The 27,780-nt window shown below is 40.4% G+C and overlaps 1 protein-coding gene across 6 annotated transcripts in view; it reads left to right on the plus strand.

The window, feature by feature from the left end:
* The first annotated feature begins 3,074 nt into the window (after positions 1 to 3,074).
* The window catches only part of Rngtt (RNA guanylyltransferase and 5'-phosphatase), a 182,122-nt gene continuing 157,416 nt past the window's right edge, over positions 3,075 to 27,780 (plus strand). For 3 of the 6 annotated variants that reach the window (XM_050145469.1, XM_050145470.1, XM_050145475.1), the window contains exons 1-4: positions 3,075 to 3,282; positions 10,612 to 10,721; positions 14,630 to 14,733; positions 14,816 to 14,904. In XM_050145469.1, the coding sequence (XP_050001426.1) occupies positions 3,219 to 3,282; positions 10,612 to 10,721; positions 14,630 to 14,733; positions 14,816 to 14,904 (367 nt within the window). In that variant the 5' untranslated portion in view covers positions 3,075 to 3,218. Of the gene's footprint in view, positions 3,283 to 10,012; positions 10,194 to 10,611; positions 10,722 to 13,638; positions 13,822 to 14,629; positions 14,734 to 14,815; positions 14,905 to 27,780 lie in introns of those variants that run through there. The other 3 variants (XM_050145471.1, XM_050145473.1, XM_050145474.1) reach the window with 3 other exon arrangements.

Here is a 27,780-nt window from a genome sequence, read left to right on the forward strand (position 1 = left end):
TTTGGTTTTTCGAGACAGGGTTTCTCTGTGGCTTTGGAGCCTGTCCTGGAACTAGCTCGGTAGACCAGGCTGGTCTCGAACTCACAGAGATCCGCCTGGCTCTGCCTCCGAGTGCTGGGATTAAAGGCATGCGCCACCGTCGCCTGGCAAAAATGTGTAGCCCAGGCTGGCCTCGAACTCGTGATCCTCCTGCCTCTGCCTCCTTCAGCAAATCCTACCGGCGTGCGCCACCACTTCCGGCTTTACTGGGGTTCTTAACGGGAGTGTAGGGGAGGGCTACTGGCAAGGAGCAGGGCTAACTCCACGTCATGCAGCTGCAGGGCCAGAGAGCCTACTCTATGTAGATTCAGGAAATCTACAACTCTGGAGCTTTCTATGTGGCTCACTCCAAAACTATCTCTTTTTCTGCCACTTTCCCCCTCTTGGTCATAGTTTTCTCCTCTTCATCCGCCTGGGTAACAGCCCTCAGAAAGCTTCCAAGTTCCTGTTTTCACACCGCCCTGTGTTTGCCTCCTGAGGCTCAAGGGCCTTCCCTTTCTCCTAGTGCAAATGTTTCAGTTTGGAGGGAATGTTGCAGGTTGTGAGGAACCTGCCTTACCAGAGGGGGCCTCACAGAGGGAATGAGATTGTCCATAATGTCTCGGCAAGCATGTGTAGGATTTTGGCCAATAATAAAAGGCAGACAGAAAGAACCTCTCTACCTTATCCTGGCCCCGTGGTTTCTCTGGCTCTGTTCCTTGGGACTGGTGAACTCACCCTGGAAACCAAGCCCAATAAACCTGCATTTATCTGTTTTAAATCTGGTCTGATCTGGCCTTTTTGTGTTGGCAGAAACTAATCATCTGCTTTTTAAAATTTAAACCACAGAAAGCAGAACAGAATTAGTGAAAAACTGTAAGTAACTCCTCTGGGGGAAGGACTTGGGGTGTGTTAGTGCATTATCTCATTAAGGAGATAATTATTCTTTCCATCTCCTTAGCATGTCTTTAGGCAAATTAGCTTGGGTCTGGAGTCACGTGACTGACAGACTTAGTTGGATTAACTGCCGGGCACACCTGGCCCGGCACCTTGAGGGGACCTTGCAGAGGGGACCTGTGCCTCATACACCTTGAGGGGACCTGTGCCCCATACAGGGCAGGCAGTATGCTGTCCCTTTAAAAAGTGAAACTCTACCTACTTCTACCTCCCTCTTCTTCTTCTCTTGGGCTGCTCCTGTCCCCTGAGGTTGGTCTTTTCCTTCCCCTCTCTCCCTTTCCCACACCCTTCTCTTAATAAAACTTCCCACGGAAGCGTGTCTGTCTCTCACCCACCAAGGTCTCTCTCCCACAGAATCATATCATTAACTCTAAAGGGAGGGAACAATCGTACAAAAAGATTATAGATTTTAGAACAGATTATATATGTCTCTCTTCACCTAAGGACAAAGGTAGAATTTAGATTCTATTCCTTTGAGCAAGAGTGTTCTAGTTTGTTTGTTTGTTTGTTTTTTGTTTTCATAAATAAAACACTGGCTAAAAGCATCTTGGGGGGAGGAAATGGTTTATCTGCCTTACTGGTTCATCAAGAAAGTAAACAAGGGCAGGAACTCAACCAGGAACCTGAAGGCAGGAACTGAGCAAAGCCACTGAGGGACACTGCTTAATGGCTGGTATCCCTGGCTTGCTCAGCCAGTTTTCCTATACAGCCCAGCCAGTGGTTTTCAACCCGTGAATCATGAAACTCTTAACAAACCTGTATTCGCAAAAATATTTACACTATGATTCCTGACAGGAGCAAAACTACAGGGATGAAGTGGCAGCGAAAATAAGGCCTGGGGTCACCACAGCACGAGCAACTGCACTAAAGGGTAGCAGCATCAGGAAGGCTGAGACCCACCGCCCCACTTGGCTCAGGAAGGGCACTGCCCACAGTGCGTTTGGGGCTCTCCCGTCAACTAGCAATCAAGAAAATGCCCAGCGAACATGGTCACAGGCCAATCAGTTCCTGGACTGAGGTTTCCTCTCCTAGGTGTGTCGTGTCCCGTCGACAACGGAAGCTATTACAAGGAGGAACCAGCTCTGCCCTAGTGGGCCACAGCCACAGTGAAGTCCTGCCGGCTCCATCTTTTCATACGGTGTTTTAAATCTCAAGGGGAAAACGCAAGGCTTCCCGGTCTACACTCACCTAGTAGTAGCCAAGTGGTCAATTTCTACCTTTCTGCCAATTACACATGATTACTGACCCTTTCGAGACAGAGACTTCCCAAAACTGCTAAATGTTTGCGATAGAGAAAACAAAACAAAAAAAAGATTAAAAAACAACAAAAAAAACACATCAAAACTGCCTGCCCCAGAAATGATAATCTTTTTCCCCCCCATCTTTTTTTTTTTTTTTTTTTTGAGATAATATTTCTCTGTGGCTTTAGAGCCTGTCTGGGAATTAACTCTTGTAGAGCAGGCTGGCCTTGAACTCTCAGAGGTCCACCTTCCTTTGCTTCCTGGACTGGGATTAAGGGCGCGCGCCACCACCGCCCAGCTAAAGCTGCCTGTCCCAGAAATGACAAAGTCTTAGGTACTAATTTTTGATGTTTCATGGGTCCTCTGGAGCATGTTCCCTAGCCCTCACCGAGAAAGAATTTCCTCATTTGTAATAACCTAGTCTCTGGATTTAAGTATTCTGATCTGGGAAAGGGAGGATTCCCAAAGGCTGCTTCAAACCCAGATCCTTCAGGGACACCCAGCTTGAGCTGTGATTAGCAGAAAAACACTTTCACGTGTCAAAGATACCCTTTTGAAAGTGACATGTCAGTCCATAGTGGGAGAGACGCTTGGATTCTTTCTATCTGGGGGTTTCTCTTGTTTGGATGGAGGGGAAAAAAAGGACGCGTGTCATTGGCTTATGCACTGAGTCAAAACAGGCTTGGGCTTGGAAGACAGAGGCGGGAGCCTGAGACCCAGGGGGCGGGGCGGGAGGGGCGGGGTCAGGTGGAACCGCCCCTCTACTTCGTGGCCGCTTCCAGCTACTCACCAGGGCGGGGCTTCCTCTTCGCTTGACCTCGGAAGGAAGGGGGAGGGCCCTTTGGGGCGGAAGTTGCGATGCATTGTGGGCTCGCCGGGAGCCTCGGAGTCGAACCTGAATGAAAGTGGCGCGCCGCTGAGGAGCCGGGTGGGGTTGCCGGCGCTAGGGTCCGGGCCGCTCGCTCCCGAGCGGTCGGCTAGGTGGCGGTGTGCGGCGCCGACATGGCTTACAACAAGATCCCGCCGCGGTGGCTGAACTGTCCGCGGCGCGGCCAGCCGGTGGCAGGTACCGGGGACGGGGCTGCGGGCGGGTTCGAATCCCACTCCTCCAGCCGGGCCTGGGAACCGCGCGCTCGGCGGCGGCCAGTCCGGGCTCCCGCAGGGCTGGGGAGCGAGGACGGGAGGTGAACAGGAGGCTTCCGGAGCTTGAAGTTGGTGAGCTTCTCTCTGGGTGATTTGGAGACTGGGTCTCGCTGTCTGGAGACACTTGTTCTCGGAACAAGGACAGGAGCCGAGTGTAAGTCTTGAGATTGAGGAAGGCTTCAAGAGAAAGAAGCCTGGGAAGCCGGGGGAGTTTTGGTTTTTCTTTGAAACGGACTTTTGTGGAATGTTTCCATCTTGAGTTTGACGTAGAGTAGCTTCGCTCTGGAACTTGGGAGATGCTTGGGCCCGTGTCACTGCTTGACTAAGGGACAGGGACTTAACAGTGTACAGTTTGATGAATTTGGACCACACACAGATATCCCAGGGACTACCCCTGAAATAGCTGAGACACAGTTCTCTGAATTTGGGGAGACATCGCAGATGGTAGCTTTAAGGGACCACAGTTAACCAGCAACAAGGTTAGATAGCAGTTTGGAACTTTGTCGACTGGACCTAGGAACCAAAAACAGTTTTTACGCTAAAAATGAGGAAGGAACACTCAAACTGTTTACACTGGATTTTTTTTTTTTTTGGTTGTTTTGAGACAGGGTTTCTCTCTGTAGCTTTGGAGCCTGTCCAAGAACTAGCTCTTGTAGACCAGGCTGGTCTCGAATTCACAGAGATCGCCTGCCTCTGCCTCCCGAGTACTGGGATTAAAGGCGTGCACTATCACTGCCTGGCAGATTTACTGTTATAGAATAGTCATCGGACAGTTGGTTGCAGATCTTTACTGCTAAGCCTTCATTTATGAGTTCTCAGGTAAACTTTACCGTTCCTTCCCCTCTTTGGATGCTCTTTGAATAGCATCCGAAATACAGTGAGCGATGGCTCTCCATTGAGGAGCTGGTACCTCTACTTGTTGCTTTTTCTTGGAGAAGCCCATACCCTTGCTTTCTGTTGTCGTTATTTTGAGCGACTCTCTTTCTCTGAACTCTTGAGCTCAAATCCGTTTTAAAATATCTTCATTAAGCTACAACGGTGCTTCAGAACAAAGCCAAACCCAAAGTAGACAAGTTTTACGATGGCGCTTATGTGAGGATTTCAGCATCTATCCAGGGAAGGACAGTTTTGTTAAAGGTCAGGATCTGGTGGTAACTGAGTATCCTTTCTGGCACCATCCGGCATTGGGAATTAAATTTACGGCATCTTACGGCATCTCAGAATTTTTGCCACATTCAAAGGTCTCTCACTTTTTTCTGTTACTGTGCTTAAGTACCCCCTTTCAGGACATCCCAGTCAATGCCATCCATGTGGTGACACGTGAGTGGGAAGCGCTCTGAAGCCACGCTCATCTCCAGCACAGCTGGCCTCCCTAGTGAAATGGCTAGCTGGGAGCCCAAGTCTCGGGGCCGCAGGGTTGTCGCAGTGCTGCTGCTCTCTTCCAGAGGACACGAGTTCAGTTCCCAGCACAACCACCTGTAGCTCTAGTTCCAGGGTATCTGATACCCTCTTTCGGCTTCCTCCAGTACCTGCACACACGAGGCATATACTCATATAATCACACACACATACACGTAAGCAAAAATAAACCAGAAAAGATACTCAGAAAGCAAGTGAGTCTAGCCAGGAGGTGGTGGCACACGCCTTTAATCCCAGCACTCAGAAGGCAGAGGCAGGTGGATCTCTGTGAGTTTGAGGCCAGCCTGGTCTGTAAGAGCTAGTTCCAGGACAGGCTCCAAAGTTACACAGAGAAACCCTGTCTCGAAAAACAAAAAATAAAGAAAAATAAAAATAAAGTCTAAACATGAAGCCCATATACATTTAAAACTCACACTCTTGGTGTATTTTTTCATTTGGTTTACATGAAACATTTTCACTTTAATATACAGTTTGTCTTCCTCATACAACCCACCATGTAGCTGTTTATAGATTCAACATGTAGACATAAGGAAAATAATAATTTGACTTTTGCATTATAGTCTTTCTATACACCGTTGTATGAGACTTCTGCAATCCTTCTTTCCTAGACAGCTGTTTATCTGCTTTCTGTCACCATCAGTGACGTGCATTTTTTAATAAATGGCAAACATCATGTACTCAGTATACGTCTATGTTGTATAGGTTGGCCTGTCTGGTTGGAGGATGACTTTAACTCTCAGTCCTCCTGTTTCTGTTCCCTAAATGGTGGGATTAGATGTATCTCCCGTCTCCCACACCCTGCTGTCAGTTTTTAATGAGAGTTTGAGTTGTTAGAGGAGTTCCTTACATTTGTCATTCCATTTTGTCGCCTGCTTTTTTATTCTAATGGTTAATGCATTTGCTGGGTGTGGTGCTACAGACCTTTAATGCCAGCACTAGGTAGGCAGAGGCAGGTGAGTCTTGTGAGTTTGAGGCAGCCTGGTCTCAAGACTGAGTTCCAGGACAGCCAGGGCTGCATAATTAGACCCTAGCTCAAAAATAAAAAAAGTGAAAGCTTAAAATTTTAACTAATTTACAACTTACTTTTGTGCGTGCGAGTGTGTATGCGTGCGTGTGTGTGTGTGTGTGTGTGTGTGTGTGTGTGTGTGTTTTGAGACCCACCTGCCTCTGCTTCCCAAGTGCTGGGATTAAAGACTTACTTTTTTTTTTTAAATGATGGCAGAATCTTATGTGTGCTAATATTAAGCACATATTTTACAACATTACCTAACTATATGAAATTTTTAGAATCAGAGATACCATTATTACTTGTTCATGTTGATTCTTCTGTTTTGTGTTTAAGATTTTATATGAAGTCCTCAGTCAATAAAACCATATAAACAATTGATAAAAGTGATCTGAAAGACTTTAAATAGAGATGATGGCAGATGTATGTAATCCCAGCATTTACAGCTGAGGAAGGAGGATTGGTTTGAGTTCAAGGCCAGCCTGGGTAAGACTGTTGGAAAAAAAAAGGATAAAAGAAAGAGAGAGAGAGAGAGAGAGAGAGAGAGAGAGAGAGAGATAATTTAAAGCCAGATGTGGTAGCATACACCTATAATTTTAGCATTTAGGAGGATGGGGCAGGAATGTCAAATCTTTGAGGCCATTCTGGGTTACATAGAGAGACCCTGTCTCAGAAATAAAAAAAGCTCTTAAATAGCTCAATTCCTTAAATAGAAAAGAAAGATAATTTAATCAAGTTGTAGTGTGAAGAAATTAAAAAAAGCAACCCTTTTTATTCTCACCATACTTACATATGTATTTTTGTTTATAATGATACTCTTTGATAGTCCTATTATCTTCATTCTCAGTCTTTTTTTAAAAAATATTTATTTATTTATTATGTATACAATATTCTTCCTGTGTGTATGCCTGCAGGCCAGAAGAGGGCACCAGACCTCATTACAGATGGTTGTGAGCCACCATGTGGTTGCTGGGAATTGAACTCAGGACCTTTGGAAGAGCAGGCAATGCTCTTAACCGCTGAGCCATCTCTCCAGCCCCATTCTGAGTCTTTTAAGAAGTATTTCTTTACACCAGGCTGTGGTAGCACACACTTTTAATCCCAGCACTCTGGAGGCAGAGGCAGGTGAATCTCTCTTGAGTTTGAGGCCAGCCTGGTCTACAGATTCAGTTCCAGGACACCAAGGCTACACAGAGAAACTGTAAACCGTGTCTTGAAAAACCAAAAAAAAAAAAAAAAAAAAAAAAAAAAGAGAGACAGACAGAGAAATATTTATTTACAGCTGTGGCACATGACTTTAACCCCAGCACTTGGGAGGCAGAGACAGGGGGTCTGTAAGTTTCAGGATAGCCAGAGAAACCTTGTCTCAAAAAAAAAACCCAAAACAACAACAACAAAAAAAAAACCCAAACCAAACACGCAGAAAAAGTTAACAATTGTTTACTTAGTAATGCGTAATGGTTTGGATTGAATTTCGAGCCTCATACATACTAGGCATTTGTGCCACTGACCTATATTTCCATTCTTTGTCTATGCATTTGTGTGTGTGATAGACATGTATAGGTCTGTACTCAGTGGAAGATGTTGAGTGTCCTGCTCTATATTGTCTTTACTCCCTTGAGAAAGGGTCTCTCCTTGCGCCTAAAGCTAGTTTGGGAGCCAGCAAGTCCCAGTGACCCTGTTATCCATATACAGATGGATGTGGGGCCATCCACTGATGCATAGTCCACACCCCTAAGGAAACTGAAATTAACTCACCTTTACTGAGCATGGATCAAGCTTTCAGCACGGGGAGGAGTTTCATGTGCCCCATCCCCAAAGATTCCTTTGTTTTTGAGAGGCCTCCCCCTATGCTGGCCCCAGACTCACGGTGTAGCTGAGAATGAGGCGACCCTGAGCTCACCCTTTCCTTCTGCTGTTGCTGTCACGGGCCAACACTCCTGGTTCTGTGTGGTGCCAGGCTAGCAAACCAGTGCCTGGTCGGCAAAATGCCCCCCAAAGATTTCTGTAAGTTATAATTTTATTTGAATTGGTAATGTATATTTGAGAATCATCAGTGTAAATCTTAGTTTTGTGTGTGTGTGTGTGTGTGTGTGTGTGTGTGTGTTTGGGGGGAGATTGAAGCCCAAACTCCCCAAGTCTTGTGTATGGAAGGCAGGGAAGTTTTTCAGGAAGGGTGCTGCTGGGTGCATGAAGTGCTGCTGAGTTGTTGACAAGTGTGAGAAGTGTTTTTCTTCCTCCTAGGATGTAATCACCTTTGCAAGGAGAGGGATTTAAAGGAGTGGGGGGAGAATTCTAATTAGACTGCATGATAACTCAAAATTAGTGTGAATTACGTGTAGTTACGGACAAGTGAAGTCATTGCTGTTTTGACTACATGTACAAATAAGTATTTATATTCATTTTCTTTTTTTTTTTAGAGTTAGGGTTTCAATATTTAGCTCAGGTTGGCATGAAATTTAGTATTCAATATTTAGAATTTACAGAAATCTGCTTGCCTCAGCCTCTTGAGTGCTGGGATTAAAGGAGTGAACCACTATGTCTGGTGGGCTGGAGATGTGGCTCAGTAGGAGAACGTTGCCTAGCATATAAGAGAGGAAAAAAGAAAAAGTGAGGAATGAAAATGATACACAGTCTGCGAGAGTTTGTTTGAGTCCTGTTCTTTTCTGGTCATGTCTATTCAGGGTTCTAAATGTGTCAGTGTTTGAATGCCATTTCTTTTCCTAGTTTTGGAAAATAGTCTGCCAGGATTGTATTGAATGTTTCCTGTGCCTTTAGTCTGCATCTTATTTCCTTGTTTTACAGCACAGATTCCTAGGTTTGGTGTCTTCTGTTGTTTATCTTGAACACTGTGGTCGTGATCATTCATTTCTTTATTATCTGGGATATAATAATTCCTTAGCCTTGTCTTCATTCATTGATATTCTTTCTTCTACTTAGTTTGTTATGATACTTTCCCTTGCACTTTTTATTGGTTCCATTGCGTCGTTGAGTTCGGGTCCTGGAGAAATGGCTCTTGTTGCTCTTCTAGAGGACAGCACTTACATGGCAGTTTACAACTGTCTGTAGTCTTAGTTCCAGGGAATAATGTCTTCTGGTCTCCTCAGGCACTAGGCATACATATGATCTACATAAATACATGTAGACAAGACACAACAAAAATCAGTAAGACAGTATACACCACCAGTAAATATGAAAATAGGAGTTAAAAATTGATAATGGGATGGTGAGATCAGCCGGTAAAGGTGCTTAATACTAAACCTGGCACTTGAATTCAACACCAGGGTTTAACATGGTAGAAAGAAAGGACAGCGTCTCCAGCAAATTGTCATATGACCTCCACATGCAAGCTGAGCTGTGTGCATGCACACAAATATATGTAACAAAATTAAAATTATACTGTTACCAATTAAAAATTTTAGTTACATTTATTTAATAGTAGCTAGCTGTGGTGGCACACATTTGTAATTCCAGCACTTGGCATGGAGAGGCAGGGAGCTCAAACCCAGCCTGGGTTTACACCATTTAAAAAACAGGTACCAAACAAACAGTAAGTCTTTAGCAGTTGATTCTGGTTAATACCATTTTAACGCTGTAACATCCTCCATGATCTTTTTCCTGAGATGTGGATGAGGTTCAAAGATGGAAATACTTAACAACCTTCACATACAGCCAAGGCTGGGGAAATCCTTTAGTTAGTAGATTAGTTGCCTGACATGCACAAAGTCCTGCTTTTGATCTCCAGCATTACATAAAACCATCACTCTGAAAATTGAGGTAGGAGAATCAGGAGGTCAAGGTTATCCCCCGCTATGCATTGTTTGAGGCTAAACTTGATATCCCTGCTTTAAATATCAAATAAACAGCAACAGCAACCCCCCCCCCCCCCAATACCAATGCCATGTAATCAGGAACTTGAAATAAATTGAGTTAAACTGGAGTGTTGGTACATACTTACAACTCCAGCTTTTGGAGATATTGTGTGAGGTGCTATTTCTGGGTAAATGTGAACATCTATTCTTACCCCAGATAGGGAAATGACAGTAGACAAGAAGTAAGGATATTTACCAAAGTTCAACTTGGTGAGCAAATGAGTTTTATTGGGGTTCTTGCTCATAGAAGCAGATGACTTTAGTGGTATAGATTCCTAAAAAAAGGATTTATTTATGTTTTATTTACATATACGTGTGTGAGCCTGTATAAGTTTATGTGCACCATGTGCGTGCAGGAGTCTGGCGGCCAGAAGAAGGAATCGGATCCTTTGGAACTGGAGTCACATGTGGTTGTGAACCATCGTATGGGTGCTGGGAATTGAACCCAGTTCCTCTGCAAGAGCAATAAGTGCTCTTAACAGCTGAGTCATCTCTCCAGCCCCAAGTTTAGATTCTTTACGGATGTTTCACTCATTGGTAATTTTTCTTTGTTTATATCATCAAATTCTAGAATAAATTCAATTAATTAATCTGCATTTAGAGTGAAAGAACATTATGGGTAATTGCGTTTATAATTTTGTATTTCATTTTAAGGTATTAACAAAGTGGGGTTGGGATGTAGTTCATTTAGTATAATGCTTGTTTACTACCAGGGAGCCATGGGTTCTATACTCAGCACTACATAAAGCCAGGCAAGTGGTAGGCCAGAATCAAAAAATCAAGGTCATCCTCATCTACACAGTGAATCTCATGCCAGCCTGGCATACATGAGACTCTCCTTCAATAAAAAACAAAGACAAAATGTTATTTTAAGAAGGCAGGTTTGAAAAAGCAAATTATAGAATTTTAGTCCTTTCTTTAAATAATGAAAATTATTATTCACCTTGATGTTTAGGAAGATTCCTACCTCTGAAGACAATGCTGGGGCCACGATATGATAGTCAAGTTGCTGAAGAAAACCGCTTCCATCCTAGTATGCTCTCAAATTACCTAAAGAGTCTGAAGGTAAGAAGCAAAGCTCTTTGCTACTAATGTAGTCTTCCTTCCCTGCTTCATCTTCAAGGGCTTTCAGTGAGGGATATATGCTTACACATGGGTACAGAGGCCAGAAGACAGCCTTGGGTGTGGTTCTCAGGTGCTGTTCACGTTTCTGTTCTTGAGATAATATTTCTCATTGGTAGATTCCTTTCATATGCGTGTTTATTTTCAGAAGCTTCTGCAGTAGTAGGTTTCCGTATGACTTAAATGGCCTTTAGTGTTAGTTGTCCCTCCCCATATTCCCTTTTTTCCTCCCTTACTCTTCCTCTCCTCCCCCGCCCTCATTTAATCCTACTATTCTAGTTTCCCTTTGTTTCTTCCTAACACTGTATTCTATTTCCCATTCCTTGAGAGAGCCTCTCCTCCTCACTGGTCCCTTCCTAGGTACCTAATCTCTGTGACTGTTCAGATTGTAGCATACATATTGAAAGCCTAAAGCTAATATCGACATGAAAGAGAACAGCATACAGTATTTGTCTTTTTGGGTCCATATTACCTCTCTCAAGATGAATTATTCTAACTCCACCCATTTACCTGCAAATTTCATTTTTTAAATAGCTGACTCATATTCCATTGTATAAAAGTATCACATTTTTATTATCCATCAGTTGATGGATATCTAGGCAGTTTCCAGTTTCTGACTATTATGAATAGAGCAGCACTGGACATGGATAAGTAAGTATGTCCACAGTAGGATGTGAAATTCCTTGGTTTTATGTGCAAGGGTATGTGCTGGATCTTAAGGTAGATCGATTCCCAGCTTCTTGAGGAACTGCAACACTGGTTTCTACAATGATTGTACCAGTTTGCACACTCCCCAGCAATGAAGAAGTATCCCCTTTCCCAGCATCCTTGCCAGCATTTGCTATCATTGCTTTATTGTTCTTGGCCATTCTGACTTGTATAATATAAAATCTCAAAGTCATTCTAATTTGCATTTCCCTGATGTCTCAGGATATTGAACATTTTTTTTTGTTTCTCAGCCATTTGTATTTCACCTTTTGAGAACTTTATGCTTAGTTCTATACCTCATTTTTTAATTAGTTTATTTTCTTGATGTTCAGTTTTTTAAGTTCTTCATGTTTTCTAGATACTGATCTATCAGATGTGTAATTGGTAAAGATCTTATCTCATTCCATAACCTACTATGTTCTGAATGATGGTGTCTTTTGCCATTACAGAACTTCTCAGATACATGAGGTTCTATTTAATAATTGTTGTTTCTCGTACTTGTGCTATTGGTGTCCTGTTTAGAAAGTCCTTTCCCATGCCAGTGAGTTCAAGTCTGTTCCCTGCTTTGTCTCTATCAGATTCAGAGTATCGGGTCTTACTTGAGATCTTGATCCATGTGGACTTGATAGGTATTGTTTGCATTCCCCCTTCTACATGCAGCCGTGAACTTTGAGCAGTGTCATTTGTTGAAGACGCTGTCTTTTCTTCAGTGTGTATTTTTGACTTCTTTATCAAAAATCAGGTATCCAAAGGTGTGTGGAAATACTTCTGGGTCTTTAATTCCATTGATTGCTTTTATTACAGTTTGAGATAGATAATAGTAATAACTCCAGTAGTGTTTTTAATATTCAGTTGTTCAGGATTGTTTATTTTAGTGTGTGTGTGTGTGTGTTTGTGTGTGTGTGTGTATTTTCAAATAAAACTGAAGGTTGTTTTCTCAATTTCTGTGAAGAACTGTGTTGGAATTTTGGTGAAGAGTGAATTGAATCTGTAGACTGCTTTTGGTAGGATGGCCACTTTCACAATATCAATTCTACTGATTCTTGGACATGGGAGATCTTTCCATCCTCTGATGTCTTCTTCAATTTTTATCTTCAGTGTTTTAAAATTTTAATTATACAAGTCTTTCACTTGCTTGGAGTTATCCCAAGATAGTTTCTTTTTGTGAGGCTACAGTGAAAGGTATTATTTCCCTAGTTTTTCTTAGTAGGTCTGTCATTTGTATATAGAAAGGTTACTGATTTTTTTATTAGTTGATTTTGTATCTTGCTACTTTTCTGAAAGTGTTTATCAGCTGTGAAAGCTTCCTGGTAGAATTTTAGGGTCTTTGTATATAAACTCTTTTGCAAATAAGAATACTTTGACTTTTCCTTTTCCTATGTATATCCCCTTCAGTTGTCTTAGTGGTCTACCTAAGACTTCAAATACTATATGGAATCTGTATGGAGAGAGTGAAAATCCTTATCCTGTTCCTGATTTTAGTGGAAATGTGTTGAATTTTTCTCCATTCATGTTGATCTTTACTGTTGGCCTGCTTATCCTTTGTATCACTAGTCTATTGTGGACTTTTATCTTGAAGGAATGCTGGATTTTGTGAAAGGCCTTTTCTGCATCTGATGAGATGATCATGTGGTTTTTGTCTTTCCATCTGTTTATGTGGGGGATTTACACTCACAGATAATGTAAAGTCTTTGGTAGGTAACTCAGTTCAGTTTTAGTTTTATTGGTTATATTTTCTTTGCATTCTTCCAAACTATGTATGGTAGAATGTTGTGGAGGATTTGTGCACTGACTCTTTCTGGAGCTCAGTTCAGGCATATACTTCTTCTCTTTCTCTTTCCCCTCTATTTTATTTTATTTTATTTTATTTTATTTTATTTTATTTTATTTTATTTTATTTTATGGGTATTTGGATAGAGTCTCATGTAACTCAGAGTGTGCTTAAAGTTGCTGTATAGCTGAAAATGACTTTGAAGTTCTGTTTCTCCTGTGCCTACCTCCCATGTACTAGGCATGAGCCACTATACTAGGCTTGGGAACTATATTTTAAAAATAGCTGTTTATATTATCTATGCCTCTTATTTTTATTGAAAATAAAATTAAGATTTTAATTTATTTTCATACCCTTATCTTGTTTCTTTCTGATATCCAGGAAGAGAAATACACGTGCAGAGGCCAGAGGTTGATGTCTGATGTCTTCCTCTGTTATTCTCCAACTTATTTTTTTGAGACAAGGTCCTTCACTGAACCTGGAGCTTGGTGATTTGGCTAGACTAGCCGGACAACAAAGCCCAGAGGATCATCCTGTCTCCACCTCCCAGCTCGGGAATCACAGGTGTGTGTTACCACACCTGCCTTTTTATGTGGGTGCTGGGGATCCGAACTCAGGTTCTCATGCTTGCGTAGCAAGCACTTTGCCAACTAAGCCATCTCCTCAGCTTTCATTTTTTTTTTTTTTTTATTCCCCGTATGTAGCTTTGGCTGTCCTAGAACTATCTGTAGAACAGGCTGGCTTCAAACTTAGAGCTCTGCCTGCCTCTGGGATTAAAGGTGTGTGCCACCACACTGGGCTTCTGTTTTTAGTTTTTACTGTGCTTCTTTAAAAGGAATATAGTTCTAGGCATTAGTGTATTTTTAGAAAATGCACTAAAATAGAAGAATAAATTAAATAGAAAAGGAACACACATTTGTTGCATAAATGGCTTCTTACATGCTTTAAGGCTGGATACAGTGTAGTGGATAGAAGTAGTGGTTGTGGTGGCTACCTCGAACCTGGGTAATGTGTGCCAGGCACTAGAGCTGTCCTGCTGTTGTAAGCTTCAGGCTTCTGAGGACCACAGGTAGATACAGAAACAGTGACAGTGTTTGCCTCCTTGAATTCACATTGTTGGCAGTGGAGTCTGTTTTGCTTATACTTTCTATCCTCCTTAGATTAGAATTATTTTCCAGTGCCCCCTTAGTTCTTATTTCTGCAATGGTTGGATTCTTCGTTTAGAAGGTAGTTTCCACTGTCAGCTGCTTGGTAGCAGTGAGCATGTAATCCTGCTCAGTGGAGTGGATGAGTTCTAGTCCTGTCACCTACTCTTCTTGTTTGGAATAAATGTAGTAACTAGCAAATCTGACTCTTTATTTATTTATTAAAGGTTAAAATGAGCTTGTTGGTGGATCTGACAAATACTTCAAGGTTCTATGACAGAAATGACATAGAAAAAGAAGGAATCAAGTATATCAAACTTCAGTGTAAAGGGTAAGTTGTAAGTTATAAACATTGAAAGCTTTTATTGAGGTTTGTAATCTCTTTTCCAAGCAACTTCTTTTTGTGTTCTCAGACATGGTGAATGCCCCACGACTGAGAATACCGAGACGTTTATTCGCCTGTGTGAGAGGTTTAATGAAAGAAGCCCACCTGAACTTATAGGTATGCTTGACTTCCTTAGGACAGTCCGCCTGCTTTCTGTGGACATTTACAAACATACAGAAGTAGTAAGTGAAATAGGACTCCATATACTCAGTAATTACCACTTGCTGATATTTTCGTCTTCCCACTAGTTTATTTTAGTGTTTAATTTTGTTATTTTTTAATTAATTAATTGGTGTGTATTGTATGTACATATTTATATGTGTGTGTTTGTGTAGGTCAAGACAGGGTCTCCTGTCTTGGAGCATATGAATTTGGCTAGGATTGCTTGCTGGCCAGTGAGCAGGGGTCTGCCTGTTCATATCCCATGGTGCTGGGTTAGAGATGTATGCTGTACCCAGCTTTTTACACTGGTGCTGGAGATCTGCACTGAGGTCCTCATGTTCGTGTGGCAGGGTATTTTCTGACCGATTCATCTTCCCTGACCTTTTTTTGTGTATTTTAAAGGAAATCGTAGATGCCATGCCATTTCATTAAGAATATTTTAGTATGTATCTCTAATTGTTCGGGGATTTTGGTTTTTCTATAATGACTACACAATTAGTATACCAAATAGAATAGTTACAAATTCCTTAATGTCATCTAAAACCAGTCTACTTTCAGTTTTCCTCACTAATCTAAACTTTCTTTTTAAATTTTATTGTTTTGGGACAGAGTGTGGAATGACCTCTGGACTCCATATATATATATACACACAGAAAAAGACAAAAAAACTGTAACAGCTGTTTATTTCCTGTATACTATGAAGCACACAGAGCCATCTATACAATATTCCTGTCTGAAATGCTAGAATGCATCTGGAAATAAATTTAATTATGTTTCTAGAGTAAATTCAACTAAATTCATAGGCTATATAATAAAGAAACAATTTATAGTTTGAAAATCCATAATCTGAACATCCAAAATTCAAATTCTTTTAAACCATAAACTTTTGAATATAGTTATGACATCACAAATAACAAATTCCAGCCCATGAAACTTGACTTAAAGTTTTTGTTAAGAGTAGTTCTACAATATTAGTTTCAGGCTAGGATTGTATGAAGCATAAATCAGTTTCATATTTAGACATAAATTCAGTTCCCAAAATAAATTTTCCAAAACTGAAAAAATTTCAAGACCTAAACCACCTCTGGTCTGAAGCTTTTTGTATAAACTGTGATTAATAGCATGGGAAAATAAACAGGAATTTAGAATATAGAATATTTTTACAAGAAAATGACTTGTTTCTTTAAGAAACTTTTAATGGCTTAAAAAGAGAGAAACTAGAGAGACAACAAAGTTTTAATGTGAATGTTGTTAGATTGTATTTTGAGAAACTAACTTAGGAAGGCATTGCTGGCCTGGTTGTGGTGATGTTCTCCTTTAAGGGAGGCTAGCCTGGTCTATGTAGCAAATTCTGGGGATTAACCTCAGGTTGTTAGGCTTTATGGCAAACACCTTTACCTGCTGAGCCATCTTGTTTGTATACTCTATTTTTTAATTAGAATGTGACTTTATGATAACCTAGGCTGGCCTCAAACTCACCAAATTCCTGCTTCATTCTCTTGAATAGTGGGATTTCTGTTATGTGGTACCACACCTGGCTTCTGTGAGAGTTCATTTTGAGTCTGCAGGAGAGTCAGTTGATCTGGCAATAACATTATGTTAGTAATGACATAGAACTTTTTTTAAAAAAGATTAAATTATTCATTATGCATATAATATTCTGTCTGCCTGCATGTGTCCCTGAAGGCTAGAAGTTGGCACCAAATCTTATTACAGGTGGCTGTGAGCCACCATGTAGTTTCTGGGAATTGAACTCAGGATCTCTGGAAGAACAACCAGTGCTCTTAGCCGAGCCATCTCTTCAGCCCCCATAGAACTCTTAATTATCTATTTCCTTCCTTCCTTCCTTCCTTCCTTCCTTCCTTCCTTCCTTCCTTCCTTCCTTCCTTCCTCTTTCTCACCCCCCCCCCTTTGATTTTTTAGAGACAGTGTTTCTCTGTATAGCCTTGGCTGTCCTGGAACTCATTCTGTAGACCCGAATGGCCTTGAACTCAGAGATCTGCTTGCTTTTGCCTCCTGAGAGCTGGGATTAAAGACCTGTGCTACCACTGCCTGGCTTTAATTACTATTTCCAAACTCTTTTGTGCTTTGAGACAGAGTTGTACTATGTAGTCCAGATCACTTATGGACTAATCTTTCTGCTTTCAGGCTCTTAAGTGCTAGAATGAAAAGAGGAATGAAAGCTCAAAACTGTTAAAATGATCCCCTTTATCTCCCCTCCCTTTGGAGATGGGGTCTTCTGTAGTCTAGTTTAGCATTAGCTTGCTGAAATGACCTTGAACTTCTGATCCTCTTCCTTATTTTCCTAAGTGCTTTGATTACAGAGTGTACTACCGTGCCTAGGAAAGTGATCTTAAATATATTCTGAAGAGTATATTTTCTTCAAGCATTTCTTTCTTGTAAACATTCATTTTAAAGTAGCATAAGCCCCAATGTGAAGATACACTCAGTTGGTTTATTAAGCACTTTAAAATAGTATAGGTTTACTATACTGAGTCAACCAGTTATCTGCAGCTTCTTAGTCATTGTCCTATTGCTATAAAGAGACACCATGACCATTGACAGCTCTTATAAAGGAAAATATTTAGTTGGTGCTGGCCTACCGTTTCAGAGGTTTAGTCCATTGGCATGGCAGGGAGTGTAGAGGCATATAGGCAGACCTGGTACTGGAGAGGTAGCTGAGAGTTCTGTATCTGGAATGGCAGGCAACAGGAAGATAGTGATACTGGATTGCATTGACCTTCTAAAACCTCAACCCTCCTCCCACCCCCAGTGACACACTTCCACCAACCATGCCATGTCTACTCTAACAAGGCTATATGTCCTAATCCTTTCAAATGCTACTCCCTGTGAGCCTGTTGGGGCCAATTTTATTTAAACCACTATAGAAGCCATTCACTTCAGTTGATTACCCTCAACTATTCTTTTTTTTTTTTTTTAAATAAATTCATTTATTTATTTATTATGTATACAATATTCTGTCTGTGTGTATGTCTGCAGGCCAGAAGAGGGCACCAGACCTCATTACAGATGGTTGTGAGCCACCATGTGGTTGCTGGGAACTGAACTCAGGACCTTTGGAAGAGCAGGCAATGCTCTTAACCACTGGCACCAGACCTCATTACAGATGGTTGTGAGCCACCATGTGCTTGCTGGGAACTGAACTCAGGACCTTTGGAAGAGCAGGCAATGCTCTTAACCACTGAGCCATCTCTCCAGCCCACCCTCAACTATTCTTAATCCCCAAATGATTTTATAATCCTTTTTTGGGGCGTGTGTGTGTCTTATTTTGACTTTCTTTACCAGTATAGTTTGACCATCTTTCACATTGATCATAAGGGAGGCTGGAAAAACTGGATCATAGTTGTGGAATATAGGTGTCTTGTTTTTGTGTGTGTTTTTCTGACTTGTGTGTTTAAAACTTAAATTCTTTTTTTTTTTTTAAAATATTTATTTATTCATTATGTATACAATATTCTGTCTCTGTGTGTCTGCATACCAGAAGAGGGCAGCAGCTCTCATTACAGATGGTTGTGAGCCACCATGTGGTTGCTGGGAATTGAACTCATGACCTTTGGAAGAGCAGGCAATGCTCTTAACCACTGAGCCCAAAACTTAAATTCTTGAAATAAATTTTGATACCTTTTTCTGTTCTTTTTAAAGACTTTTATCTTTTTATTTAAATAACATTTTTTTTTTTCATTTATTTTACGCACCAACCAGTTTACCCTCCTTCCTCTGCTCCCGTTCCCTTCCCTTTCCCATCTATCACCCCTATTGTGGGTGCTTTACTCTTTTGACTTTTTAAGGGGCCCACCACCCAGCTCCCAAATAAATCACACGGAGGCTTATTATTGTGAATGCCGAGTTTTAGTGTAGATTGTTTCTTGCCAGCTTTTCTTTTATTAAATTATCCCAACTACCTTTTGCCTCTGGGCTTTTTCTTTCTCTATTTCTGTATACCTTACTTTACTTTTTTCACCATGGCTTGCTGTGTAGCTGGGTGGGTGGCCCTTAATGTCCTCTCCTTATTCTTTTGCTTCTTGTTTTTCCTTTTATACTCTCTGCCTGCCAGCCCCGCCTATCCTTGCTCCTGCCTCGCTGTTGGCTGTTCATCTCTTTATTAGGACCATCAGGTGTTTTAGATAGGCACAGTAACACAACTTCACAGAGTTGAACAAATGTAGTGTAGACAAAAGTCACACACCTGAAAATAATATTCCCCAACATCTCCCTTCTTTCTAAACAAAATGAAAAATTTTAACTTTAACATAGTAAGACTATGCAATAAGAACAATTATCAAGTAAAGATTACATTCACAATATAATGAATTCCAGTTCATTTGTGTCTAGCAAATTAAAACACCTCATTATCTGTCCTATCTTACTGAATCTATAGTTTTATAACTAATTTACTCTCTGTCATAACTAAGGAAAACTGCAGTTATATGTCTGGTCTTCAACTCCATCAAAGATTCCAGAAGGATAACATTTTTTGAGTAAACAAAAAGTCCTTTGCAAACAACTTCCAAAAACTCTATGAATGACAGAGATATCTGACTGCTTGGACAGTCACCCAAAGTTCCTTTGCAACATTGGGAAATCCATCTTCAGCCTATAGGCCCATAGAATCTGGCAGACTTTTCAACGAAGCAGGAAATTTGAAAGAGTGTCTTGCCTGTATTGGTCATTTGTCAGTCACTTTCCTCTGTGCCCTGCAGAATGTCTGGAGTTTCTTCTGTGAAGCAGGAACCCTGAATGACCATCCTGCCTTGTTTTGGCAAAGTTTGCAGCAGTCACTTTACTGTGGGTCTTGCATGTCCAGTCTGCACAGCACATAGTCAGCAGTCAAAGGCAAGAGCAGTTTCTTTGTTCAGTGACTAACCTTGCCACAATGAAAGCAAACTCCAAAAAGGAGTTTCTTCAATGCCGATAGCTTCTCTGAAGTAAATTGGTGCTGCTAGGATCAGATCAGATCTCATTGTCATGAAAACTTTAACAGAACATTTTAAGTGCCATAGTCTATAGGTCTTTGAAGTATTTGAAGACCATCTATCTAAAATATATCTATATGATCTGGAAAATATACCTAGCTTATCTATGAATTTGATTGTTATAGATGACTATTGACCTGTGTTTCTTGATTATCCTAAATAGTTCATAATAATAGTTTTCAAAAGCTAGAAATTTACCTTACATTTTTAAAGTGAACTGCATAGGTACAATATCTTAGATGACTATTGACCTGTGTTTTTTGATTATCCTAAATAGTTCATAATAATAGTTTTCAAAAGCTAGAATTTTACCTTACATTTTTAAAGTGAACTGCATAGGTACAATACCTTAAATAGGCAAAAACATATATACAATAGGTTGTAACAAAATAACCTTAAATTGGTATCAGTATATAAAAATCCTTTAAAAAAAAGAGTAGATACATATGTATATAGTGCGTTGTAACAAAAATTACCTTAAATTTGCATCAGTATACAAGAGACCTTTAAAGAGTGAAAACATATATACGTTGTAACAAAATTGACTTTCAATTTGTGTCCATATACCAAAATTTACCTGAGATTAATAGTGGTCGTTTTTTCCTGTATTTTTGTATTCCCCTGAATTATAACAAACATCCATAACCTACAAAATAATCAAAGACCACCCACACCCGGGTCCCAGAGAGAAAATTTGAGATAATGGCCAAGTCCTGGGAAGACCAGTTATAACCTTTGTTGATAGATATCACCTGTCAAGGTGCAGGAGGTCTCCCTTCATCAAACCAGATCCAAGTCAACCTAGAAGGAATCCACAGCCTCTTATTTCCTCTGGAAACAAAAGCAAAACCTCTTCTTCAGAGCATTTTTGATTTCCATTTGGCAAATAACATTTTTTGGCTTTTAAAAGTTAAGACATTCTTAAAATGTCTAGGTTGGCTTATTTCAAAGTCCCTCTTTCAATTCCAGGTCTCTTAGCAGCTGCCCTTTGTTTTTCAGCAATCAAAGAATTCAAAGCCAACAATAGTATACAGAATTCAGACTCCACGTGTGTTTCCCATCTTTATGTGACTTTTTTTGTTTTACATTACTTTTACTGTTTCTTTAAAGCTTTACTTTATTATTTTTAATCATTTTATTTTTCTATGACTATCTATATCCATTTTCTTTCTTTCTTAAGCCTACATACATTGTAAAGCACTCTGAAACCTGTTTAGATTTATTTTTCCTGTCTGGACCTCTTTTACTGCATATCTTTTAGTCTTTTTAAAGCTTTAGACTGTTAAGCTACTACACCTTATCCTCTGTGGGCTTCGCCCACTCTCAGGTTGGGTTGTGAAAGCTAAACTTGCACCCTAGTAAGAGGTGCATGACCAGAAACTGCTTTCAGCCTTTCTAGAGCACTAGAATGCTGATGCTTGCACAGTGACAGGCATTTTTACTTCTTTTTTGGTTTCCCTTTGATGAACTGGCTGCTCAAGGGCTCACTAGCACGTGTAAACGCTTAAAGGAGCCAAATACTTTTTCTTTCAGCTTTCTCAGGCCCTACATGAAAATATGGCCTCACATTGGAACGCCAAAATATTGTGGGTGTTTTACTCTTGGCTTTTTGAGAGGCCCACCACCCAGCTCCCAAATAAATCACACGGAGGCTTATTACTTGTGAATGCCAGACCTTAGCATGAATTGTTTCTTTCCAGCTTCTCTTATGTTAAATTATCTCAACTACTTTTTGCCAGTGGGCTTTTATCTTTCTGTATACCTTACTTTACTTCTTTCTCCATGGCTTGCTGTGTAGCTGGATGACTGGCCCCTGATGTCCTCTTCTCCTCGTTCTCTTGCTCCTTGTTCTCCTTTTGTACTCTCTGCCTGCCAGTCCCGCCTGTCTTTTCTCCTTTCTGGCTATTGGCTGTTTAGCTCTTTATTAGACCATCACGTGTTTTAGATAGGCACAGTAACACAGCTTCACAGAGTTAAATAAATATAGTGTAAACAAAAGTCACATACCTGAAAAGTAATAATCCTCAATACTCCCCCCCCCCCATCCATTTCTCCATCTGTGTTCAGAAAGGGACAGGCTTCCCATGGGCTTGCACAAAGCATGGCACATCAAATTGAGGCAGGGGCCAGGCAATCGAGCATGGAGAACAGGGTGCCAAAAGACAGCTAAGCCCTAGGGAGAGGTCCTGCTCTCATTGTTAGAAGCTTTCCTAAGAGACCAAGCTCCAGTTTGTCACACACAGCCTAGGTTAATCCCATCCAGGTTCCCAGACTGTTGGTCCAGCGTCCATGAGCCCCATGAGCTCAGGTCAGCTGTCTCTGTGGGTTCCTCCATCATGACCCCCTGCCCTCCACCTCCTCCCTTTCTTCCACAAGACTGGGAGCTCAGAGCAGTGCTTGTCTTTGGATCTCTGCCTCTGCTTCCATCAGTTACTGGATAAAGTATCTCTGATGATAGTTAGGGAAGTCACCAATCTGCCTATCATAGATGGCCAGTTCAGGCGCCCTCTCCACCATTGCTAGGAGTCTTAGTTGGGGTCATCTTTATGTATTCCTGGGGGTTTCCCTGGTTCTAGGTTTAATCCCTGTCCCCCAAGTGAATCCCCCATCAGGACATTTCTTTTATTAATCTTCCCCTCCATCCTGCCTCCAACCCACCTCCAGTCCCCAACCCACCCAACCCGCTCCCTCTAGTTCCCATTTCTCCATCCCCCAACCCCTGCTGTCGGTTTACCCAGGAGATCTTTTCTTCTCTAACTTCTGAGGGAAATCCATGCTTCCCTCTTTGGGCCCTCCTTGTTATCTAGCCACTCTAGGGCTGTGGATTGTAGGTTGGTTATCCTGTACTTTATTCTTAATAGCCACCTGTGAGTGAGTACATACCATGTTTGTCTTCTGGGTTGGAGTTAACTTATTCAGAATGATTTTTTTTTCTAGTTTCATCCATTTGTCTGCAAATTTCATGATGTAATTTTTTTTTAATTTTTAATTTTTTTTTACAGTCAAGTAGTACTTCATTGTGTAAATGTACCACATTTCCTTATCCATTCTTTGGTTGAGGGCCATCTAGGTTGTTTCCAGGTTCTGGCTATAGGAATAATGCTGTTATGAACACAGTTGAGTACATGTCCTTGTGATATGATTGTGCATCCTTTGGGTATATGCCTAAAATTGGCATAGCTGGGTCTTGAGGTAGATTGATTCCCAATATTTTAAGAAATTGCCATACCAATTTCCAAAGTGGCTGGCTCTTCAAGTTTGACTCCCTCAGGCAGTGGAGGAGTGTTCCCTTTACTCCGCATTCTTTCCAGCATAAGCTGTCAGCAGTGTTTCTGATTTTAGCCATTCTGACAGATGTAAGATGGCATCTCAGAGTTGTTTTGATTTGCATTTCCCTGATGGCTAAGGATGTTGAGCAGTTCTTTAAAGTGTCTTTCGGTCATTTGTGTTGAAATAGGAGCGGCAGCAGGGCTGTGTCCCCAACACCCCGGCCGCTTGGCTAGCTTATACCCGAAATAACAACACACAAACTGTATTCATTTAAAGAACTGCTTGGCCCATGAACTCTAGCCCTTACAGGCCAATTCTCGCACCTGGACTAGCCCATTTCTAATGATGTGTGTAAGCACCCCAAGGAGCGCTTACCGGGAAGAGTCTAGCCTCCGTCCATCCTGGTGTCTCTGCTCCAGAGAGCTGTCGGGTCTCTCTCGGAGCAGAGCAGAGTCTGACCTCACTTCCTCTTCCGCCCAGCATCCTATTCTGTTTACTCCTCCCACCAATGCTCTAACCTATGAGGCCAAGCAGTGTGTTTATTACTTAACCAATGAAATCAACAGATTGATATATGACACTCCCATATCACATTTGAGATTCTTCTGTTGAAAACTCTCTGCCTAGATCTGTACCGTATTTTTTAATTGGATCATTTGGTATTTTGATGTTTAGCTTCTTGAGTTCTTTATATATTTTGGAGATCAGCCCTTTGTCAGATGGGTTGGTGAAGATCTTCTCCCATTCTGTAGGCTGCCTTTTTGTCTTACTATGTTCTTTGCCTTACAGAAACTTCTTAGTTTCAGGAGGTTTCATTGTTAATAGTTGCTTTCAGTGTCTGTGCTACTGAGATTTTATATAGGAAGTAGTCTCCTGTGCCCATGTGTTCAATACTACTTCCCAATTTCTCTTCTATGAGTTCAGTGTGGTTGGATGTATATTGAAGTCTTTGAACCATTTGCATTTGAGTTTTGTGCATAGTGATAGATATGGGTCTATTTACATTCTTCTACATGTTGATACCCAGTTATGCCATCACCATTTATTGAAGATGGTTTCTTTTTTCCATTGTACAGTTTTAGCTTCTTTGTCAAAAATTAGGTGTTCATAGGTGTATGGATTAATATTCGGGTCTTTGGCTCACTTGTCCGTTTTTGTGCCAATACCAAGTTGTTTTCATTACTGTAGAGCTTGAAGTCAGGGATGGTGATGGCTCTAATAAGATGTAGTTGAATAGATTTGGAGAGAGTGGACAGCCTTGTCTTGTTCCTTATATTAACGGAATCGGCTTGAGTTTCTCCTCATTTAATGTTGTCTGTTGGCTTGCTGTAAATTGCCTTTATTATGTATATGTTCCTTGTATCCCTGATCTCTCCAAAACCTTTATCATGAAGGGGTGATGGGTTTAATCAAAGGCTTTTTGAGCATCTTGAGATGATCATGTGGTTTTTTTCTTTGTTTATATGGTGGATTACATTGACAGATTTTCATATGTTGAACCAACCCTGCATCTCTGGGATGAAACCTTCTTGGTCATGTTGTGTGATTTTTCTTTTTAAATGTGTTCTTGGATTTGGTTTGCCAGTATTTTATTGAGTATTTTTGCATTAATGTTCATGAGGGAGATTGGTCTGTAATTCTCTTTTTTGTTGCATCTTTGTGTGGTTTCAGTATTAGGGTAACTGTAGCCTTATAAAAAAATTTTGTTTCTTTTGTTTCTATTACATGGAACAATTAATTTGAGGTGTATTGGTATTAGCTCTTTGTTTCCACTGAAACCTACTGGCCCTGGGCTTTTTTTGATTGGGAAACTTAATGACTACTTCTGTTTTCTTAGGGGTAATAGGTCTATTTAAATTGTTTATCTGGTCTTGATTTAATTTTGGTATTAGGTACTTATCCAGAAAATTGTCCATTTCTTTTAGATTTTCCAATTTTTGTGGCATATAGGTTTTTGAAGTATGACCTAATGAGTCCCTGAATTTCTTTAGTGTCTGTTGTTATGTCCCCCTTTTCATTTCTGATTTTGTTAATTTGGATGTTCTCTCTGCCTTTTGGTTAGTTTGGATAAGGATTTGTCAGTCTTGTTTTTTTCTCTAAGAACCAACTCTTTGCTTTATTGATTCTCTGTATTCTTTTTGTTTCTATTTTAATTTCAGCCCTGTGTTTGATTATTTCCTGTCATCTTCTCCTCGGGTGAGTTTGCTTCTTTCTGTTTGAGAGCTTTCAGGTGTGCTGTTAAGTCACGGTGAAATTTCCATGCTCTTTAAGTGGGCACTTAGTGCATGAACTTGCCTCTTGACACTGCTTTCATAGTGTTTCATAAGTTTGGGTATGTTGTGCTTTTATTTTCATTAAAATCTAGGAAGTCTTTAATTTCTTTCTTTATCTCTTCTTTGATCCAGTGGTAATTCAGATGAGAATTGTTCAGTTTCCATGGGTTTGTAGGCTTTCTGTAGTTTGTGTTGTTGTTGAATTCTAACTTTAACCCATGCTGATTCAATAATATACAGGGCTTTATTTCAGTTCTTTTTGTATCTTTTGAGATTTGCTTTGTGACCGAGTATGTGGTCAGTTTTAGAGAAGGTTCCATGAGGTACTGAGAAAGTACAGTTTTTTTTGTGTTTGGGTGAAATGTCCTATAGATGTCTGTTAGGTCTAATTGAGTCATAACCTCTGTTAGTTCCCTTATTTCTAGGTTAATTTTCTGTCTGAGAGACCTGTCTATTGGTGAGAGTGGGGTGTTGAAGTCTCCCACTATTAATGTGTGGGGTTTGATATATGATTCAAGCTTTAGTGATGTTTCTTTTACCAATGTGGGTGCCTTTGTATTTGGGGAATACATGTTCAGAATTGAGATTCATTGGTATGGGATTATCTATTGCCTGTGTTTTCGTGGGTGCAGCTAACTTACTTGGGTTGGAGTTTTCCTTCTAGTATTTTCTATAGGTTTGGATTTGTAGATACTTATTATTTAAATCTGGTTGTGTCATGGAGTATCTTGTTTTTTCTATCTATGGTAATTAAAAGTTTTGCTCGGTATAGTAAGTATGGACTGGCACCCGTGGTTTCTTAGTGTCTGCTAAATGTCTGTGCTTTCATAGTCTCCATTGAGAAGTCAGGTGTAATTCATATATGTTACTTGGCCTTTTTCCTTTGCAGCACTTAGTATTCTTTTATTTATTTATTTATTTATTTATTTATTTATTTATTTATTTATTTATTTATTTATTTTTTGGTTTTTCGAGACAGGGTTTCTCTGTGGTTTTGGAGCCTGTCCTGGAACTAGCTCTTGTAGACCAGGCTGGTCTCGAACTCACAGAGATCCGCCTGCCTCTGCCTCCTGAGTGCTAGGATTAAAGGATTCTGTATGTTTATTGTTTTGATTAGTATATGGTGAGGGGACTGAGTTTTTCTTTTTCTTTCTTTTGGCCCAGTCTATTTGGTGTTCTATAAGTTTCTTGTATCTTCATAGGCATTTCCTTCTTCAGGTTGGGAAAGGCTTTTTCTATGATTTTGTTAAATATATTTTCTGTGGCTTTGGGCTGGAATTCTTCTCCTTTTTCTATACTTATTTTTCTTAGGTTTGATCTTTTCATGGTGTCCCAGATTTTCTGGATTGTTGTAAGAATTTGTTGGATTTAACGTTTTCTTTGAATCTATTTTTTGTATTGTATCTTTAGTGCCTTAAGAGTCTCTCTTCCATCTCTTGTATTCTGCGGGTTATTCTTGTATCTATAGATCCTATTCGTTTACTCAGATTTTCCATTTCTAGAATTCCCTCTGTGTGTTTTCCTTATTGCCTGTATTTCAATTTTCAAGACTTGAGCTATTTCCTTCACCTGTATGATCATTTTTTTCTTGGCTTTCTTTTTTTTTTTTTTTTAAAGCGATTAATTTAATTCTTCTAAATTTTTGTTTGTCTTTTCCTCTATTTCTTTAAAAGAATTTCTTTTCCTCTTTAAGGGCCTCTATCATCTTCATAAAGTTGTTTTAAGGTCGTTTTCTTCTGCTTCATCTGTGTTGGGATGTTTAGGTCTTGCTGTTGCAGAACCACTAGGTTTTGGTGGTGTCATATTGTTCTTGATATTGTTGAATGTGTTCTTAATCTGCTGGTCTACCCATCTCTTCTATGATGTAGGCAGTGCTTGTATCTCTAGGGGCTGCTGATTTTGAGTGGAATGTTTGACCAGGGAGAGGGTGAAGGTTTCAGTGTGTTTGGGTGCAGAGTGTGTATTGTAGGTTACAGTGTCCATTGGGTAGGGATGGTGGTGGAGCAGCCTCAATTCTTGAATCAATCTATCTATCTATCTATCTATCTATCTATCTATCTATCTATCTATCTATCTATCTATCATCTATCTATCTTTTTTTTTTGTTTTGTTTTTCGAGACAGGGTTTCCCTGTGTAACAGTCCTAGCTGTTCTGGAACCAGCTCTTGTAGACCAGGCTGGCCTCTAGCTCACAGGGAGTCACCTGCCTCTGCCTCTTGAGTGCTGGGATTAAAGGCGTCAGTCACTACCATCTGGCCTATTCTTGAAAATTTTTAATGACAAATTTTAGACAG

This window comes from Alexandromys fortis, unplaced genomic scaffold, assembly GCF_014885135.2.
Source record: "Alexandromys fortis isolate MF-2015 unplaced genomic scaffold, M_Fortis_MF-2015_v1.1 scaffold_2_26212498_36691700, whole genome shotgun sequence".
Lineage (NCBI taxonomy): Eukaryota > Metazoa > Chordata > Mammalia > Rodentia > Cricetidae > Alexandromys > Alexandromys fortis.